The 17,004-nt window shown below is 39.7% G+C and overlaps 1 protein-coding gene across 1 annotated transcript in view; it reads left to right on the forward strand.

The window, feature by feature from the left end:
• The window catches only part of LOC150087179 (nose resistant to fluoxetine protein 6-like), a 298,214-nt gene that overhangs the window by 236,318 nt on the left and 44,892 nt on the right, over positions 1-17,004 (forward strand). Inside the window, exons 7-8 of the mRNA XM_090372396.1 lie at positions 4,125-4,247; positions 11,226-11,346. Of these exons, the coding sequence (XP_090228522.1) occupies positions 4,125-4,247; positions 11,226-11,346 (244 nt within the window). The remainder of the gene's footprint in view (positions 1-4,124; positions 4,248-11,225; positions 11,347-17,004) is intronic.

The following is a 17,004-nucleotide window of genomic DNA, read 5'->3' on the forward strand; positions in this document are numbered from 1 at the left end:
TGGTTCCTAGAGACTGAATGCATTCTAAGTCAAAATCAATATGGATTTCGAAGAACTAGATCAACACTTGATCTTATGGTCAAAGCTGAAGGAAACATCCGAAATGCATTTCTCAGGAACGAACACCTAGTGATGATATGTCTTGACATCGAAAAGGCTTTTGACACAACCTGGCGGTATGGAATTCTTCACGATCTCTATGAATCCGGTATTCGTGGTCATCTTCCAAAATTTATTCAGAACTTTTTGAGCAATAGGACCTTTCAGGTACGTTTTCACTCTGCTCTCTCACAAACATTTGTGCAAGAAGAGGGGGTCCCTCAAGGTTCTGTGCTTAGTGCCACGCTCTTTTCTCTCAGGATTAATTCCATTACCAAATGTATTCCCGACACAGTTGAAACTTATCTGTATGCCGACGATCTGGCAATCTCAAGCCAGTCACAAAACATGCGTTTCATTGAAAGGCAGCTTCAAGGTACAATTAACAAGCTTGTTCAGTGGGCCAAAAACAATGGATACAGACTTTCAAAACAAAAAACAACAGCAATTCATTTTTGCCGTAAACGGAATTTACATCCAGATCCCGATTTACATCTTGATTCTCATCCAATTTCTTTTCAACAGAGTATTAGCTTTCTTGGACTAATTCTGGATAGAAAACTTAGTTTCTTAGAGCATATTAAACACATTCGTACAACCTGGCTAAAGAAGCTGAATCTCCTCAGGGCAATTTCCGCTATGTCATGGGGTGCAGATCGGTACATGCTGCTGCTGCACTTATACCGGTCGCTCATAAGATCCAAACTAGACTATGGGTCACCTGCATATGCCTCAGCTAGAGAAAGTGCATTAAAATGGCTCGACCCAGTACATCACAATGCCCTCCGAATTGCACTGGGAGCTTTTCGTACATCGCCAGTTCAGAGTCTCTATACGGAAGCACATGAACCACCCCTATTTCTTCGTCGGCAAGCTCTGTTATTAAGTTATGCAGCAAAAATCAAAAGTTTCCCACATCATCCAATAAAGCAGTATTTATTCACCCCAAAATGGCATAATTTGTACCAAAATAAACCTTTGCAGAATAAACCATGTGGAATTAGATTAGAAAGCATAACTACGTGCTGGGAACTAAATATGAATGACATAACTTTAGATAATAGCACGGCTATGCCACCATGGCAAATACCCTTGGCCAATGTTGACCAACACTGGGGAAAGAATGCACTTCCAAATTTCAGTCTTCAGCAGATCCATGCAACTCACTCTTTTCAGTTCTCTAGTTTTACCCAAATTTACACTGATGGTTCCAAGACAGATAGTAAAGTTGGAGCAGCTGCAGTTCTACCAAACATTACAATATCCCAGCAGCTTCCTTTGGAGTACAGTATTTACACCGCAGAACTGTATGCTATCCTGATGGCGCTAGACAATGTAAAACAGTCATTATATCCGCAAACTATTATCTACACCGATTCCTTAAGTGCTGTATCTGCTCTTCAGTGTAAATTTCCATCCAGTCATCCGTTTCTACAACAAATTCAAACCAAGTTAATGCAGCTTCTTGCAAACAGGCAAAAATTAATTTTCTGTTGGATACCTGGGCACTCTGGAATCAGAGGAAATGAACAAGCGGATCTTGCAGCCAAGAACGCCAGTCACATAAAATCAGACATGCAGATACCTTACACAGATTTAAAATGCATCATACATACCAATGTTAGAAAAAAATGGCTATCCATTTGCAGGGAGAAAAAAACAATAAGCTCTTTCAGATCAAAAAGGATCACAAGAAGTGGCTATCAAGCCTAAGGGGCAATAGAAAGGAAGAAGTAGTACTTGCTAGAATTCGAATAGGACATACTCACCTAACTCATAGTTATTTACTCACTCAGGAAGACCCTCCACTATGCAGCAACTGTCAAACTCAACTCACAGTAAACCACCTGATCATTGAATGCCCATTATATTTTAGAGAACGAAAAACAGCTTTCTCTTCACATCTATCTTCTTCTAATAAATTTACCTTACAACAGATTCTCGGAGACCGACAAGATATTAATGATGTTTTTACCTTCCTCAAATTGATAAACAAATATCACCTGATCTGAATCCTTTTATTTAATATAACAATCATGTACCAAATAAGACTGAAATAGGTGCATTATGGCCTTAGTAGCCCTTGCACCAATAAATCCAACAAACAACAACAACATCATGTCAAGTACAACTGACCATTCGCCATTTGTTAGTGGACTGTCCCCACCTTCAGAACATCCGCTTAGATACTTTTAAATCAATTGCTAAAACACAGTCATCAATAAATTTATTGCAGATTCTGGGAGATGATTCTAATAAAAAGGAACTATATACTTTCCTAAACCGGATACAAATATATCATAAAATATAGATATTATTTCATATTCACCATTAGAAGACACAATATGGCCCAAGTAGCCTATGTGTCGTTAAACCCAACAACAACAACAACCGCATCGGTCATTCGCATCCAACTCACCTGTATTTGCTTATGGGAGAGAATCCTCCTCAGTGTTTCTTTTTTCAGTCGCAGATAACAATAAAACACATCCTCATAGAATGTCCCCAACTTTCAACAGTCAGAAAATCGAGCTTTAGCTCCATGACCAACTTACAGGAATCCCTAACCGTATTTCATATTCTTGGGAATGAAGCAAATTTCGAGGAACTGTTTAATTATTTGAAACACATAAATCTGTATAATAGACTGTGATCATAGTGACAAACAAATCATGAACAGGCACAATATGCCCCAAGAGGCCCTTGTGCCAAAAAAACCCAAATACAACAACAACAGCAGAAGAACAACAAAAACTCATGAATCCTAATAATGTTATTTCCTCTGCTGCCCCAATCCGTCCCTGTCTGATAATTTACCCTTTGATCCAGATGTGATAGCTGCTAAAAGACAAAAAAAAAAAAAAAAAAAAAAAAAACGAAGTTGAATCAGGTCCAATACCTCCTTACATGATAATTCACTTCACTAGTGAGACGCCGCTTTTACTCATCCGACTGAGCCTTATACACTCAGTCAGATTTTATCAGACAACGACCACGTGTCAGCAGTTTTTAAGTTTTTACAAGCTATTAATATATACACACATATATAAATTGGATCATTTATTTTTAAACTTATACTGCCTTATACATATATATATATTTATATATATATATATATATATATATATACAAATAACAAATTGACGAGGTAACCTTTTTAAAGGTTACCAGAATTTATCTCTATTGGTATTTTAATCGTTTCCTGGCGCAGTATAACCTTAGTTGTTTTTGCGCCAATAAACCCAAAATCAAATCAAATAGTGAGACGCCTTTATGAAAAATGTCACCCTTCTTTATCCAGAAGAGTTTAGAACGGTTGGCAGGTTCTCCTAAATCTGTCAACCGGCTTGGTACTAGCAACATAGTTGACCGAGCTCAACTGACAAACATTCAAAACACCTATCCAGTTCTTTGTCGGACTCGCAAGCCTTATTGGATTAATGATGAACATTGGATTTTTCTGACTGATTTTGGTGCTGACATTTCTGACATGGGTCAGACCAGGGTCATTCTGACCAGGGTTAGTCTCTGACTGACCCTGGTGAGCAGCACCATGGACTTTTAGGCCCGTATGCTGACTACATTCCAGTCATTCGTCATCTTTTCCACACACGATGGAAGGAATTGCGGCAACACAAAAGAAATAAATTACATCAAATGAAAGCCGAAATTTTGGTCTCGCTGTCTATCGTATCTACAGATCACTCTTTGAGGCATCACGATGAACTACCGTCTGGAATTACAATGAGATACCATTAGGAATTAGTTATCAAGGCAGCACAACAATCTTTTTGTTGAAGGCCTATTTATTTCCAGTCTTATGGTCTCACCTTTTTATTAGTGCGTTTATGGCATTCTATTGCCACTCCACTCATGTTTTTTTCTTGATGCTTTGAATCACAATTGATAGTTTTTTTCCTTTGGTTAATACGATATTATTTTTATTTCAATATGCTTAACTTAAACAATTATTTAAGTTCTGTAAATGCACCATAAATGTTCAAGAAGAATTTAATTTTCTGCAGGTGGCCGAAGTTTGCATTAACTCTGAATGGATTTCTAATATTCGCGTCAATGTTCGTCACTGGTTTGATAACCTATATCTACGATCTACCGCCAGGAATGCTGCTGCTGTACCCAGATCGTAAGTAAGTAAAGCGTGTCTTTGGAAGTATCTCATAGTTAAAAAAAAAAAAATAATATATATATATATATATATATATATAATTTTTTTATGTTAGATTACATGTATTCGTTTTTGGCGAAAGGTAGTGAAAAACGGTAGGAAAATCTAGTGGCCCAGGGTGCCAAGCAATTTTAATCGGCATTTTCTCTGTGCTTAAAGTGCAATTGTCTAAAATCGATTTATAGTTATTTTTCGTTCCTGTCTCAAGAAATTTAATTATTTAATAACAGCTTCTGTTACAAAATTACCTGTACAGAGCAAGAAAGAAAAGCCAGCCATTTTTCTTTATTTTTCTTATTTCTATTATTAACACTTACTACTTTACGCTTGGTCACACCAGGCACTGCTCCTGCCTCCCCGTGGCGGAGCCGGAAACCTTGGCAGAACAGTTAATCTGCCAAGGGCCAAAAGGAGCAAATATGGATCACAAAGTGTTTCCGCCTCTAGAGCCGACAAGCTGTCGGCCAGAGATAGATACTGAACATGACACGTCGCAACCCAAGAGGTTTGAACCCAATTCCTCAGCTACAGAGTTTGCTGTATTTCTCATAATGCACTCTCTTACAGATCAACTTCTCAATAAGCTGTCTCTGTTCCTTATCCAGAAACACCTGGAAAGTCTGGCAGGATATCCTAAGACAGTCAAGAGATTGGAATCAGGGGACCTGCTAGTGGAAACAATAAACCGCAGAAATTCTGAGAAACTGCTAAAACTTACAAGCTTTGCTGGAATTCCATTAAACGTTTCTCCCATGTTACTCTAAACACATCTAAGGGAGTTATATCCAGTTGGAATCTATTGAATATCTCGGAGGAGGAGATAAGTCAAGAGCTTCAGGAGCAAAATGTAATTGCAGTGAAAAGAATCATGACTAAAAAGAAACAACACATTCACACCTACAAGGAATATTATCCTCACTTTTAATACGCCAAACCTACCTTCGTCCATAAAAGCAGGTTATTTTCTTTTCCGCATTCGACCCTATATTCCTAATCCCTTGAGATGGTACAAGTGCCAAAAGTATGGCCACTCTCAAACGGCATGCAGAAGAAACCCAGTTTTTCCCAACTGTGGGTCCTCCGATCACAATCAAAGTGATTGTTCGGCAGCAAAAATTACCTGCCCTAACTGTAAATGCAGCCATCTTGCTTATTCTACGGAGCGTTGATTCAGCCTTTTGATAACGATTTTTACATTAATCCTGCTTGTGACGTATGGCAGCAATGTATTTTTTTTTCCCGCAGGCGCAGTCCCAAACCTTATGAACAGGTGTATCAGTTGTACAGGTTGTTTTAATGTCGACATTAAAACGACTTCATTGTTTTAATGTCGAAATTGGACCCATGGTTGGAAGGTTACATAACCGCACTCCGAAGAAGGGTACAGTTATGCGAAAATTATTGATAGGTGCAAGTTGAAAAATTTTAGTGTATCGAAGTTCGGTATCCATAAGGTTTTGAATGGCAAAGGAAAATTTTCTTTGAATGGCTGAAGGAAGAAACTGCAAACTGCTCCAAGTCAAACGAGGGAGATAGTACGAAAAGTGCAGTCGCTCTTTGTCGGTGAAAATCCAAAAACCCAAAGAGCTATAGTGTCACGTGTGGGAACATCCCAGTCAACCGTTTGTCGCATAATTAACGAAACTTTTCAAGTGGAGAAGAAGCAGAAGGCCCTCATACACCACCTAGGAGCAAGGCACATTGCAGAGCGGTAGGTCAATGCTCGAAAACTCTAAGAAAAATATCTGGCAGCTGGAATGTAGAAATTCGTAGCAACATTGGCCGAAGCCTGGATGTACCTCTCCTACTGTAACAAAATTCGAGCAATTTATTACCGTCCACGGGGTGACAAGGCCTTTCCAACGTGGGCGCATCACATCTATGATTCAGTCTGATGGAGTGCATTGCGCTGGCTCGATCCAATTCAACACAGTGCTATGAGACTTTCCCTGGGTGCTTTCAGAACATCACCAGCACATAGTCTGTACATTGATGCCCAAAAACCCCCACTAACTTTACGTAGAAAAACACTGTTACTGAAGTATGCTGTCAAGATACAAAGCTGTGCCATGCATCCGACTCAGTCATACCTGTTCAATCCACCATTAGAAAACCTTTTTAGAAATTAACCAAGCATAGTAAAGCCAGCTGGTCTTCGCGTTCCTGAACTGATGCAAATTTGGCATGTTTCCATCCATTGCTTACAACAGGTAACAACTTGTACTCAACTACCATGGGTTCCACCTCCTACATCGACCTGTGACACTTACCTCTCTCAATGGGGAAAGAACAGTTTACAATCATCAAATATCAAACAACTTCACGAAGGTCACACTCAAAGATACACTGACTTTTTTCCAATTTATACAGACGGCTCTAAATCTAATTCCAATGTTGGAGCGGCTGCAGTGTTTCCAAATACTTTATTATTATTATTAATTATTATTAAAATCAGTTTATTTCCCAAAAAACCTTGGGTCACCCCGGGACGGCTCTGTGCCAGAAGGGTGTGAATACAGACTAAGGTGCGAGGAACACAATGTACAATAAACAAAGGTACATTCGTGCTCGACCCGAGACTTTTACAGGATTAAATAAACAATAATGTACAAAATATACAGTAATATACAAAACATATGATTACATGAAGACAGAAAGTCTTTGTCATATACAAAGAGGCAAGTTAAAAAAAAAAAAAAAAAAAAAAGGTCTGTCCAGGAGCAGGTGAGTATTATAGGTTCATAATCTGGTAACAGTTCTTGAGGATTTCCTTCCTGTAGGGCTTGTCTTCACAGAACCTATCAGGGTGGATCCTAAATTTATTGAAGATCCGAAGACAATTGGCTGGAAACATGTTACTCAGGGAATCGATGTTTGACAGAGTAAGACGTAGAGGGAGACAGGAGTCGGGGTGCTTCCCTCTTGCCCTCCTCGGGCCAGAGATTAATGCGGATACTGATGGAGCATCAATTCGCCTCGTTATAAGCCGTGCAAGCGTGAGAACATTTTTTGTCATGATGATATGTCTCCAGGGAGTGGTGCCTAGATTTGCTTGTAGGATAGATCTGGAGATAGTTAGGGGGTGGCCTACCACCCTGTTCATCCATCTAAGCAACCAGTACTCTAAACTGAGATACTTCTGAAGGTATGAGGCAGGGGCAGAAGACCAAATTTCTGAAGCATAGAGAGGAATCGGCGTAATACACCTCAGGATGTGCCGAATAAGCAGCTCTGGCTGATGCACACCAACGAGCTCTTGACGCACTGCCCAAAGAGCAGCGTACGTCTTCTGCCTCATCCTGGCAAAGTGAGGCTGAAATGTGAGCCCAACGTCCCAGGTGAGGCCAAGATCAGTATGAGAGGTCACCTTTTGCACCGGTTCCCCACTCACAAAGATTTGGATATCATTTTTGGCTTTCTTCTTGGTTATCGTCAGTTGTGCTGATTTGGAAGGGCTCAGATGCAGCTCTATTGTGGCAAGATAACTTTCCAAGCTCAATATCTGCCTAGAAGCTTGTTGGTTGATATCATGAATCTGATGATTATGCTCTGAGCTCACGTAGAACTTCAGATCGTCGGCATAAGAAACAAAGTTCGGATTCTGAGCAAGGAAAGGCTCCAAAACTGCTGCAAACAGGATAGCTGACAGTACGCTTCCTTGTGGGATGCCTCTTGAGACGTCAATAGTTACTTGAAAGTCATTGTGGGTCACAGACAGATGTCTAGGAAGTAAAATAGACTTCAAAATTTGAAGTAAGGTTTCCGCCAGGCCGAAATAGTGTTTCAGAATGGTAAAAAGAGCTGGGAGGTGTATTCTGTCATAAGCCGATTTTATGTCGAGGAATATGATATCAATCTGTGATTTGTTGTTAAGGGTGCGCTGAATTCTGAAGAGGGTATCAAGAAGATTGGTAGTTGTCGATCTCCTTTGTAGAACGGTATGGAGGTACTCGGGCCTGTGTGCAAAGCAATGCTGGGCAATTGTTGGCTGAATTACTTTTTCGAAAATTTTGAGTAAAGAACAGCTGATGGATATTGGTCTCAGGTCTTTAGGAGATTTGGGTTTCTTGATCTTTGGAATGGGCTTAACATGGTAAGTTTTCCAAATTGAAGGAACTATTCCAGATTGCAGGATTTGTCTGAAAAGGTGAAGGAGAATGTCGACTATATATGGGCTGCAAATTTTGATAATAAAGAGTGGGAAACCATCCGGACCTACAGTGGCTTTGTTGGGTAGTTTATTGATGACATCAATTAGGGTCTCTCTAGTTATTTCTATTTCAGACAAGTGTGCCCTAGGTAACCAGTCCTCCTGCGAGAGAAAGGAATCAGAGTCAGGAAAATCTGCCTGCTGTAAGCTGAACTGTGCCCATTCCTGGACAAGCTTTTTGTCAATGGCTAGATGATGATGATGATTCGAAAGGATCCTTCTACCACTCTTCAACCTATTGAGAACAGCTTGGTTAAGGACCAGCCTTTTCTTTTTCAAGAAGCAAGCTCTTTCTTTCTTAAAGATGGAATGGTCTGAGGGAAGTTGAGTTTTCTGCCATTTCCGATAGGCCTTCTGCTTCTTGATGAAAGCCATCTTAGTTTCCTTATTGAAACCCCGATTCGACCTGTTACCACTCCTGGTGATTCTGGCTGCACCATGTAGTGCAATTAACTTCAGTTGTTCCGACAAGAGCATAATCGCATCCTCCAACGGCTCAGAATAGAGACGCGCCCAGTCAAACCCAATCAAGCATTGGAGAATGATCTCTGGCTTCAGATATTTGGTAGAGAAGGCTATCCTAGGCAATTCAGCAGAGTACTCGTCAGGTAACCCAAGGGAATTGCTCTGTAAGGATAGTTTACATGCAATTGGCGAGTGATCAGATTGGAATCGAAAGTTGCCAGGTAGGAGTTTGATATCTTTTAAGTTGTGGAAGATTAGGTCCAGCGCTTGACACGCTCTAGTTGGTTGCGTCACTAACCGTGTAAGGTTAAAGGCCCGAAGAGTGGCCTCAAGGCCCTCAAGAGCATTCCCATGCCTAGGCAGTGGCAAGTTAAAGTCACCTGCTACAACAGTTGGAATTTTAGGCATTAAGTTGGTTGCTAACCACGTGAGCAGCTCCGCTCTAGAGTCATCATTGTGGTCCGGAGGAAGGTAAACCAGGCAGCATTGGATTTGAAGAAGAGGACTCCTCAGCGTCAGGGAGACTGCCTCAAAGTTGTTAGACTGGCTCACTCGTGTCCTTATTGGCTGGAAGCGATCGTTGAACAGGATTTCAACACCTCCGCCTCGCCCGTTAATTCTGTGATTCCCAATACCGTTATTTCAGCATCCTTGCCATCTGAATTCAGTATCTTCTCAGCTGAATTATATGCAATCAAACTAGCTTTACAAAATCTCTTCTGACTGTGCTTTAAAATTTGTTATTTACACTGATTCCTTCAACTCAATCTTGGCTTTATGTAACTCCTTAGATAAAGTACACCCTGTTCTAGACGAAATAAAAAGCATATTACTACAAATTGAAGAACGCCATCAACTGGTCACCTTCTGCTGGCATTTTGGACAATGAATTGGCTGATAAAGCTGCAAAAAATCCAACTACCTTAGACTTAACTAATATCCCTGTTCCGCCCTGAAACTATGCATTAACCATTCAGGCTGCATTCTTGTCAAAATGGACAACAATATGGCACTCTCAAATTAATAATAAACTCTTTCAATTTAAACATGATCCAAAAATTTGGCGCTCCAGCGTTCGCACATCAAGACAAGAAGTAGTCCTTTCAAGGGTAACAATAGGACATACTTATCTGACCCACCTCTATTTACTCACAGGGAACGACCCGCCACAGTGTCTACTTTGTAGTATAAATCTGAGTATTAAACTCATTCTCATTGACTGCCCTTACTATGAACAAGACAGAACTTCAACCCTTCTATCACTGGTTAATCTTCGTAGACCAATAACTTTAGAGAATCTCATTGGAGATGATGCAGATATTTCCAAATTTTTAAACTGCTTGAAGCAAACTGGACTTTTTAATCAACTCTGAATTTATGAAACTTTCTCATTTCTTTTTATAAATGAATAGGCGCATTATAGCCAAAGCAGCTTATGCGCCATCAAACCCCCATATCAACAACAACAACAAGAAAATGCATTGAAGAAAATGTAGCATCAAAAAGCCCCAAGTGAAGATAAGGTTATTGTAGAATTGTTAAAGTAGGAGGAAGAGACATGATACAGAAACTGCCAAGACTCTTCACAAAATGCATTAGAAAAGGCGTAACGCCTAAGGAGTGGAATAATGTAATCATAATTTCGCTGTACAAGAAATGAGATAAATCAGAAATTGTAAATTTTAATCCAACTAGTTGTTGCCCCCCATCTACATGTTGTTCACAAGGGTCACTACTAACAGGTTAGAAAAATACTTGATGAGAATCAACCGAAAGAGCAAGCTGGCTTTAGAACATGATTCTCATCTATGGACTGCCTCACTTAATATCACAGCTAATGGAGAAAGCAAATGAATATAAAACACCATCATACCTGGCACTTGTGGATTATGAAAAGGTATTTGACTCCATAGAGCCTAATGCAATGTTTCGGGCACTGTAAAGACGAGGCAAGACACCCCATACATTTTGACTTTTAAGAAATTATATGCGAAATATATATTAATTTTTTAGACGCGACAAAAACAGTAGCAAATTTAAAATTGAGAAAGGAGTTCAACAAAGAAAAATCTGCGGTGTTGTTTACTGCTGCCCTTAACCATTCTTTTTTGTTTCTATTCATGTTTTTTTTTTTTTTTTTTGTATATTTGCGAACCACTTGGATCAGAACCATGGATGATGCTTATCTAATATGATTAATTTGCGATCAATAAAAATTATGAATCATATTGACGATTAAAATAAACCTCTTTTTTTCCTTTCCAGATTTCTCACTGAGCTTGCAACTAAGACTTACCTGCTTCCTTATACGCACCTTGGTTCCTACTGTGTAGGTGTCTATCTAGGCTACCTTCTTGCCACAAAACCTAAGATCACCATAAAACCAGTAAGTACAAATGATTTTGTACCAAGAATCGGTATGATAAATGTGCGTGAAAGACCAGAATATGAAATAATAAGACTCCTAAATTACTGAAGACATAACTTTAGATGTTTAATGAGTTATTCAGATTATTTAGAAATAATCTGAATTACTAATTACACTCATTTGGAATTTTTAAATAACTACTTTAAAGTAGTTAATTTTTTAGATTAAGAGCTTACGTGACAGAATCCTCCTTAGTGTTTCTTAGGCCAATCACAGCTAACAATAAAGCATATTCTCGTTGATTGTCCCCAAAATTAAACTATCCGAAAATCCAGCTTTATTTCACTATCCAACTTGCAGGAACCCTTAACCTTATCACATCCTTGGCAATGATGCAAATTTCGAGGAACTGTTTAAATATTTGAAACGCATGTATTTGTATAATTGTCTCTGATAGTAATAACGTGTAGAATTTAGTGATAAGTAAATCATGAGCAGGCACAATATGGCCCAAGATGCCCTAACTTCTGAAATACCTAAATCTTTGCGTGGGAAACGCAAACACAGCGGTTACTGGTGGAAACTGAAATGCAATTCTATGGTAGAGTATAAACTTATCCTAAACCGAAGAGTATTTCTAAAAAAAAAATTTCACCTGTATTACTGTGTACAGAGTACCGAAAGGATCGCTGTGGCCTGCCGTTAAGTGCAATGTAATCTGATATCCCCTGGTTGTTTCTGCACCTATGTTTGCAGATAAAGAAGCAAGAAATCCCACTGATAATAACCACAACCAGATTCCTTACACAGACTATAAATCCATCATACGCTGAATTTGCAATGGAAAATGGAGATAAATTTGGCATAATCATGTAAATAACAAATTATGAAATATTAAACAGAACACACAGCTATGGAAATCTAGTTTCCAGTCAAACAGACACTAAGAGGTTGTGCTTGCCATAGCACGTATAGGTCATACTCATCTTACACATCAATATTTATTGCGAGGAAATAATCCACCACTGTGCTTCCACTGTGATTCAACGCTAACCGTAAAGCATATTCTTATAGAGTGCACTCACTATCAGTATGCCAGAACCACGTCATTCCGATCCCTATCTAATTTAAACGAACCTCTTCAAATTAGACATATTATTGGGGACAACTCCAGTTTACCTGAGTTTTTCCACTATCTAAAACAGATTAATATATTTATGCTCATATAAACCCTTTTATTAATTTGTACAGTGTCTCTCCACAGGAACAGGCGCAGTATGATCAAAGTAGCTCTTGTGCCAAAAACACCCAACAACAACATCTTTGTAGATGACTTTAGCATCTTTTCGCATTCATGCAATATGATGGTCATCGAAAAACAATTGCAGCATGCCATTAATCGCATTAACTCTTGGGCAATGGCTAATGGTTTCAGGTTCTTTCCACAGAAGACCGTCTGCGTACACTTTTGTCGCAAACGGAATCTTCACCCTGAACCGGAACTTAAACTCGGAAAACAGATCATTCCAGTAGCACGGCCCCGAGTGCCAAGCGTAGTGATTCGAGCGACCTTTCAGCGAATTTTCTAGCGTGCCAGTTATTATAAAGAGCTTATTTTTTGTGTGAGTTTTTGCAATCTCCTTAAACTCCTACTGTATATATTAATAACATTTAGCACATTAAAACTTACTAATACAGAAAGGAAAGTCACCTTTCTTTATATTAATCACCTACTAACCTATTTTGTTTTTCCGCTTGGTCACTAGGTGGCACCGCTCCTGCCTCCACGTGGCGGGGCTGGAAACCTGGGAGGAAAAGCTCTCACTCCCAGGCCCCGAGTGCCAAGCGAGTGATCAAAGCGAATCTAAAAGTGAATTTCAAAGCGACTTCTCTAGAGTTAATAGATTTCAGAGAAATTTCAAGTGTTTCATTTGCTAAGTTATTTATTTTCAGCTCTTCTAAATAAAGAAGTAAGCTTTTCAAAAAGAAAGGAAAGGTACCTTTCTTCTTCTTGTATATAGAAATAACACATAACACACTAACCACTAATCTCTAATCGCTTGGTCACTGGTGGCACCGCTCCTGCCTCCACGTGGCGGGGCCGGTAACCTGGAGGAAAAGTTATCCTCTGGGGCTAAAAGGAGCAACCATGGATTATGACAACTTTCCAGTACTTGAGCCTAGACGCTCATGTCATGACTCAAATGAACCCGAACGTGACGAATCACAATCTAAGAGACTACGCAAAAATGAGAATCAGCAGGAATATCCCGCGTTCCTCATATTACATTCTCTTTCTGCCAAACCTGTGAGTTCACTTTCACCATTTCTAATCCAGAAATGTTTGGAAAGTGTGGCTGGTTCACCGAAAATGGTGAAAAGACTCCGATCTGGAGATCTTCTAGTCGAAACAACTAAGCACCAGCATTCTCAGTCTCTACTGAAATTATCCACTTTCGGCGGAATACCAGTACAGGTCACCCCTCATGCCACTTTAAATAGCTCCAAAGGAGTAATAGCAGAGTGGGACCTGATGAATGTCACTGAAGATGAGATAATAGAAGAACTCAAAGATCAAAAGGTAGTTCAAGCAAAGCGGATAATAATTAAAAAAGATGGTGAACTTGTTCCCACTAGGAATATTATCCTCACATTTAGTACACCAACCTTACCATCATGTGTCAAAGCCGGATACCTTAATTGCCGAATACGTCCATACATTCCGAATCCAATCAGATGCTTCAAGTGTCAAAAATTTGGACACTCGCAAACAGTATGTCGAGGAGACGCCATCTGCCCGAACTGTGGTTCTAAAGCCCATACACAAACGGACTGCAATGCAGAAACGCCACAATGCCCAAATTGTAAAGGCCAGCATCCAGCATACTCAAAATCATGTGAACTCTGGAGGGTAGGAAAAGAGATTCAGAAATACAAAGTTGAGCAAAAGGTCACCTACCAGGAAGCTAGGAAAAAAGTTATGCTCAGTATGCCAAAAATTACCTATGCTGCGGCAGCCAAAAAATACCAGTCAGCTGCAACACAAACGGCAGTCACAGTACCTCCATCCATCTCAATTGCTGATTGGGCCCGATCAGTGCTGTCGTTCCCACAGCAGCCACATACAGAACAATGTAAAGTGACTTGTGCTAACAATACTCCGCTAACAGTCCCACCAACTGCAACTGATACTCCACCAGAAAATGTGAAATTGAAAGCATCATCCCCAAATATTGCACAACAACCATGCTCAGGAAATATGGACACAGATGCTGGTACCCTGCATGATGAGACAATATTAGATTTACATGCAGAAGATGATATGGACCTTGGGCGTCCTAGCTTCCCAAAAAAAGAAAAGATGAAACCAGAACGACACAAGCAGGTTGGATATAAAAAACAGACAGAACCATACCCAATCCCAAAAACTAAATAATGCAGAATATTATACAGTGGAACTGTAGAGGTCTACGAAGCAATATATTTGATGTTTATGACCTAATCAAACAGCACAGTCCAATCAGCCTCTGCTTGCAAGAAACCAATGTAACCCCGCAGGTGACTCCAGTGATTAAAAATTATAGTATCTATCAACAAGACAGAAGCAATACTAACTCAACCAGAGGAGGCGTAGTCATACTAGTTGACAACAAAGTTCCTACAAAACAGATCTCCCTACAGACTACATTAGAAGCCGTAGCAGTCCGTATTGTTTTAAATTTTACTTTAACCATTGTCTCTGTATACCTTTCCCCAAACAAAGAATTCACTGTGAAAGAACTGGAGGACCTTATAAAGCAGCTTCCATCTCCTTTCATTCTACTAGGGGACTTCAATGGGCACCACACTATGTGGGGATCTCCCCAGATAGACAAACGAGGAAAACTTATTGAAACAGTTCTTGACAGCCAGAATCTCACATTATTAAACACTGGTGCTGACACTTATATTCATTTTCCCACCGGAGTATCTACTGCCATAGACTTATCAATATGTTCCCCAAAACTATTCCCAATCATTCAGTGGATAGTTTCAAATAACCCACTAAACAGTGACCATTACCCAATTATTTGCAAATTGCAAACAAACAGAACCACACATATAGCCAGCCGCATAAAATGGAAATTTTCAAAAGCAGACTGGAACAAGTTCACAGATTCAATTTCCTTTGATAATGAAGTCATCAAAAGCCAGTCCATAGATAAAGTTACCGACCACATTACTGCACAGATAATAACAGCTGCAACCTGTGCTATACCAAAAACCACAGCCAGTCCTCGCAGACATGCCAATATCTGGTGGAATGATGCATGCCGTGATGCTAAAAAAGAAAAGAATAAAGCATGGAATCGATTTCGCAAGTATCCAACAACTGAAAACTTGATTAATTTTAAGAAACTTAAAGCAAAGGCACGTTATGTGCAGAAAAAAGCGAAAAAAGACTCTTGGATCCGGTTCGCTTCCACTATTACTAAAAATACAGAGATTAGAAAAATCTGGAATAAAATCAAAAAACTGAATGGTAAACTGTTCCCCGAATCAATGCCGATTATAAGCTGGAAAGGTAAAGACTTCTCCACTCCAACAGAAATTGCAAATGCCCTGGCAGATTGCTTTTTCCAAATCTCCGCAGCATCAGCATATGAGTCTACTTTTAAACAGCTAAAAGCTAAAGCAGAAAAGCATAACCTGAACTTCAATACAAGGGCATCTCCTCCATATAACCGACCTTTTACATCATTTGAACTAGAGAGCTGTCTAAATAGGTCGGGTGATAGTGCACCAGGGCCTGATGGGATATACTATATAATGCTTAAACATTTAAACAAACAAGCTTTGAATTCATTGCTAATATACTTCAACCGGATATTCTCAGATGGCTACTTTCCTCTTTCTTGGCGTCACTCAATAGTTCTAGCGTTTGCTAAACCTGGAAAGGATCAATCAGATCCACGAAACTATCGACCAATATCTCTCAGCAGTTGCCTTGGTAAGACACTAGAAAAAATGATCCACGCCCGTTTAGTATGGTATCTAGAATCTCATTCGGTGATGAATAAGAATCAGTACGGATTTCGGAAAAATCGGTCAACTCTAGACCTTATGGTCAAGGCAGAATCCAACATACGCAATGCTTTTATCCGTAAAGAACATCTAGTCATGATTTGCTTGGATATCGAAAAAGCCTTTGATACCACCTGGCGGTATGGCATACTTCAAAATCTGTATGCCACAGGGCTCCGAGGTCAGCTACCCCTTATCATACAGAGTTTTCTAGAAAACAGGACCTTTCAAGTGCGTTACTGCAATTCACTCTCCCGTACATTTGTCCAAGAAGAAGGGGTCCCACAAGGATCAGTTCTAAGTGCAACGCTCTTTGCGATTAGGCTAAATAATGCAACAGAAAATATTCCGGCTAATGTTGACACCTATTTATATGCGGATGACCTTACTATATCCTATCATTCACAAAGCATGCGCTCCATTGAGCGACAATTGCAGCTCTCGATAAATAAAATAGAGTCATGGGCATCCCGCAATGGCTATCGTCTCTCTGCAACAAAAACAACTGCTATCCATTTTTGCAAAAAGCGTCAGCTCCATCCAGATCCCGAGCTAATATTAGGAACCCAAAAAATACCACTTAGCAAAAGTATCCGGTTCTTGGGCCTTATA

Source organism: Mastigoproctus giganteus, chromosome 4 (genome assembly GCF_048544385.1).
Source record: "Mastigoproctus giganteus isolate SK-2022 chromosome 4, ASM4854438v1, whole genome shotgun sequence".
Taxonomy (NCBI): Eukaryota; Metazoa; Arthropoda; class Arachnida; order Uropygi; family Thelyphonidae; genus Mastigoproctus; species Mastigoproctus giganteus.